Genomic DNA, 4,030 nt, shown 5'->3' on the forward strand with positions numbered 1-4,030 from the left:
TTTAGGTGTACTCTAGAATATAATGTGGCACAATATCAAACGTCTTCGTAAAATTAAGAAGCATTATCATACCACAGATGTAGATACATAACTTGTCTCGTGGTTATATGTGTGGTCAAATATATTAAATGAAAGCTTAAAGTAGAGAAAATGTGACCAATTACTGTAATAAATAAATAAATTAATTAACCGAAAAATACACACAAAAAAATATCGATATATAAAAGGAAAAACGAAATACAAAAGAATATTAAAAGGAAATCCCAGCCCTGAATGATTGCCGGAGAAAGCCTTATCTTTTATCCCAATAGGCCATAAAAGAAACAAAAGAGGCTCAGTAAATAGCTATTGTTTCGAATAAATAACCTGTATACGAACACTTTGATAAAAGGTCCCATTTTAGAATCAAACCATTTAAAGTTTCTACATTGAGAGTTTTAAACTTATAAGTCGATTATTTAGCGTTTATTAAAAATTAAAAATTAGTATGCTCTCACCAAGTACTTATAATAAAATATTTTTATCTAGATTACTCTTGAGATAAGCACCTGTGTTTCATCAGAATGTGATAAACATATCTAGTACCTATAAAAATTTATTGGAGATCCCTAGTAAATAATTTCTTCTAAATGAGCGTGTTTTGACTTTTTAATTTAAAAATGCATCATAATAAAATAATTTGTTTTTTAGTATTAGTATGTTCTGTTATTTATAAATGTTCCAGGGCAACAGAAGTAAATTCTTGTAAGTATTTTATATTTTTATCAACAGTTTATTGAATATATTCTAACTCAAATAAATTAAGTTGTGTGTTCCTTATTGTTATAATAAGTTTATCTTTATAGTATATTCTAAATTTCTCATCTTATTCATATTCTTTTTGTATACTTTGCTCCCTTTGTATTTTGTCTTTTATTTTATTGTGATATTTATTTTTATTCTAGGTGGGTTTTATTTTCTTTATTCTTTTTTTGATTCTTTTCTTGCCTTTTTTGTCCAATGTCATAATTTTCTCACAGTCGTCGTTAATTTTCATTCTACGGTGCTCTTTTTTCTTTTTTATATTTAGATATGTTTTATATATATTTTACATGTTTAGATATATTGATTTTCCTATATTCAGCTTAAATCAAAATTTTCATGACCAGTTTAATCAATTTATTCTTCTTATGTTTTAACTTTATTTCATTCTTCACTTTTAGTTTTAGTTTCAGTTTTATTACAGCTGTCTTCCTTTTTCTTGAAAGCCCTTCTTTGTTTTTTTTTAAAAAGTTTTCCTAGATTAAAAAATATTCAGAAGCCTAAAAAAGACGGAATTCTGGAAAGTAGGCATACTATATATATATTTCTCCATCCTATATTTCTTCTTTCACTTTAACATAATCTTTTAAAAAAATTTTATATTATGTTTTAGGGTCTTATCTTAAGCAATGCATAATACTGGTCACTTACAGTATTGCGTTATACCCTTATGTGGTATCCTATTTACAGCTTCCCATTTATCCTTTTTAACTGTGACCTTCCCAGCTCTTCTTTCCCTCTAGTTTTCTCTTTGATTTCTATTTCCCATGGTCTATCTAGGAACTGTTTTCTATTTGATCATTTCATATTTCTACTAGATTATCGTAAATGACAACTAATATTACGCTAATCTATTTTTTTTTTATTATCCACTAACCTTTCTTTATTTTCTAATACGTTTTTACAATAGCTTCACATTACTTTAATATGATCATTGCTTCTTTTTATGTGGAATCTTCACTGCTTTTCTTTATCCTTTTTTTTAGATTTTCCTTCTTGCACGCATAAAAATCAATATGCAAGAGGTTTACTTTCTGCTTCATGTCGATACAAGTTTTTGTGATCATCCTCATGTTGGTTTTCTCTATTCCTATTACTAGCTGTTATTGTTCATAATTAGTTTAGTATTTTTTTTACCAGTATTTCTAATTTCTCTTTAATTACTTATCATTTTAGGTTCAGATGAGTCGTATGCAGTGCTACCAAACATCACATACTCAGTTAACTCTTACGTTTGTGAATCTACCCCATGCATCTGCTATCTTGGATGTGCTACTTCTATCGATTTAAATTTTACAGCACGTGAGTAGATGCTGAATTAGGAATATTATAAGATGTCACTCAAAAAACGCATTTGCAGCCAGATACTTAGAAAAAATGAAACCGCAAGTGCTAGCAACCTATGCAGGAGTAACATTAAACTATGGTTTGAATCAAGATGATGCTTGTGATGGTTTTACAAACACCCAATGTCCGATTGTGAAGGATGAATTAGTTAATTATAAATATTTATTAACTATTCCTGCTATTTTTCCAGAGGTAAATTTCAGTGATAATGATTATTTATATTTTTTAATTTCTAAGTTTTTTTAGGTGACTGTGACTCTAAGATTTTCTTTAATAGATAAGGAAGTAAATAAAGACTTCGTTTGCTTCGAGTTTGATATTAAAGTGCAGAGAGATACTTGTCCTACATAGATATAAGTTATGCAAATTGCATTAAATAAAGAAAAACTGGTTGCCAAATATTAATTGAGATTTTAATGTAAACAAAATTGATAAATGTGATCTGAATATTTAAAAAAATATTATTCTCTAGAATGTACTACTATAGAAAAAGTAAAAAAGAAAAATTATTTCGCTAATGGTCTTTAATATGAACCAGTTCCAATTAAGTTATGCATAAAAGCATAATTTAAATGGTTACAATCAAGTTTAAGATTTTGAAAATATTAACTAATTTGGTCACTGGTTTTGGTATACTAACAACTTTTTTTTAATTAATATTTTTTTATTACATAGTAATCAACAATAGCTATATATAAACATAAAATACGTAAAATAAAAATTGACTAAATTATATTTCAGGCTGATACAATAAATATCCATTAAATTTTTGCATTTAGATATGTTAAATATTTAACAAAAACCTAATAAAGCCAAATAAAATTGTTCGGACAATGTCCATCCGTTGGATCAAGTTAAATATTTATGCAAACATGTATTTTTAAATTGGTAGAATCTCTGGAGTATTGAATTAAAAAAAAAAAACAAATAATAATAAAAAGCTATTGCCCTCATATAACTTGAACATATATCGAAAAACAACTGGAAAATAATATCGAAAATTATATTTTATTCCAATAAAATTCAAAATAACCAAACAATCGGAGTTCCTACATTTTACAAGACTTAATTTTAGCACTTGTAGCAACACAAAGCATGTAGTTAGCGAGTATTTACTCCAGGGCAGTCTGATTTCTAGAAGTTGCATCAGATTTCAAACCTGGGACGATCATGCTATTATCAAGATTAAGAAAGCTAGCAGCATGTTTTGGGTCATTCATTGTCAAAACTCTCCTCACACACGGAGCTATCGTTTGGTTACTCTTCACGGAAAACTAAATATTCTAGTGTAACTAGATAAAGTATAACGTCAGACATGCCTAAGCATCAAAGGATCTATGTAAATGACCTCAATTAAAGCCTTTAATAATCTATTCAACCCTCCGCCTCTAGACCTTACGGTTAAATATCCTTAGTGACCTATAGGTGGGTGACGTTTGTCATGCTTTAACAGTTTTTATTCTGGCCGAAGGCCATACATGAACGTCTTCCTTTTCTGATGGGGAATCAGATGTGACCTCTATGGTAACAGAAACAGGCGAATCGTTTAGTACGCAGCTTATCTGAGTACCTGGCCATTCAGGTAATGCTGGTAATGAGAAACCGCTATAATCAGCATAGCCAAGAGGGGCAAAATTCGGCTAGTCATGGGTCTTTTGGTACTTAAGACGTGATTTTTACTTCCCAGGTATTGCGGTTAGTAGTATTCTGTTGGTGTTAAAAGGAGGAAGAAACTACTGCTCAGCAACATAACATTTCTCAAAAAAGACCACCTCAATGGCTTTCCCAAACCTATTACCCTCTATTAACCTTCGGTGGAGCATGATGGGTTCCATCAGGAGATCTGTATGCGTTATAGCCCCCTTGGCTGCCTACTGTCTCC

General features: G+C 29.6%; 1 protein-coding gene across 1 annotated transcript; it reads left to right on the forward strand.

The window, feature by feature from the left end:
* Positions 1 to 576: 576 nt before the first annotated feature.
* On the forward strand, positions 577 to 2,549 carry LOC126743085 (NPC intracellular cholesterol transporter 2 homolog a-like). Its single transcript, XM_050450035.1, has 4 exons — positions 577 to 744; positions 1,978 to 2,103; positions 2,162 to 2,340; positions 2,395 to 2,549. Exons 1-4 carry the CDS (start codon positions 660 to 662, stop codon positions 2,497 to 2,499), a joined length of 495 nt encoding a protein of 164 aa, XP_050305992.1. The 5' UTR covers positions 577 to 659; the 3' UTR covers positions 2,500 to 2,549.
* The last annotated feature ends 1,481 nt before the right edge of the window (positions 2,550 to 4,030 follow it).

This window comes from Anthonomus grandis, chromosome 12 (genome assembly GCF_022605725.1).
Source record: "Anthonomus grandis grandis chromosome 12, icAntGran1.3, whole genome shotgun sequence".
Taxonomy (NCBI): domain Eukaryota; kingdom Metazoa; phylum Arthropoda; class Insecta; order Coleoptera; family Curculionidae; genus Anthonomus; species Anthonomus grandis.

What these genes read in the sequence shown, in the direction of transcription:
- LOC126743085 (XM_050450035.1), top strand. Translation starts at nt 660, where the DNA reads ATGCATCATAATAAAATAATTTGTTTTTTAGTATTAGTATGTTCTGTT. An exon ending in CGATTTAAATTTTACAGCAC is followed by an intron (nt 2,104 to 2,161) that starts GTGAGTAGATGC and finishes ACGCATTTGCAG; the next exon opens with CCAGATACTTAGAAAAAATG. An exon ending in TTCCTGCTATTTTTCCAGAG is followed by an intron (nt 2,341 to 2,394) that starts GTAAATTTCAGT and finishes AAGTTTTTTTAG; the next exon opens with GTGACTGTGACTCTAAGATT.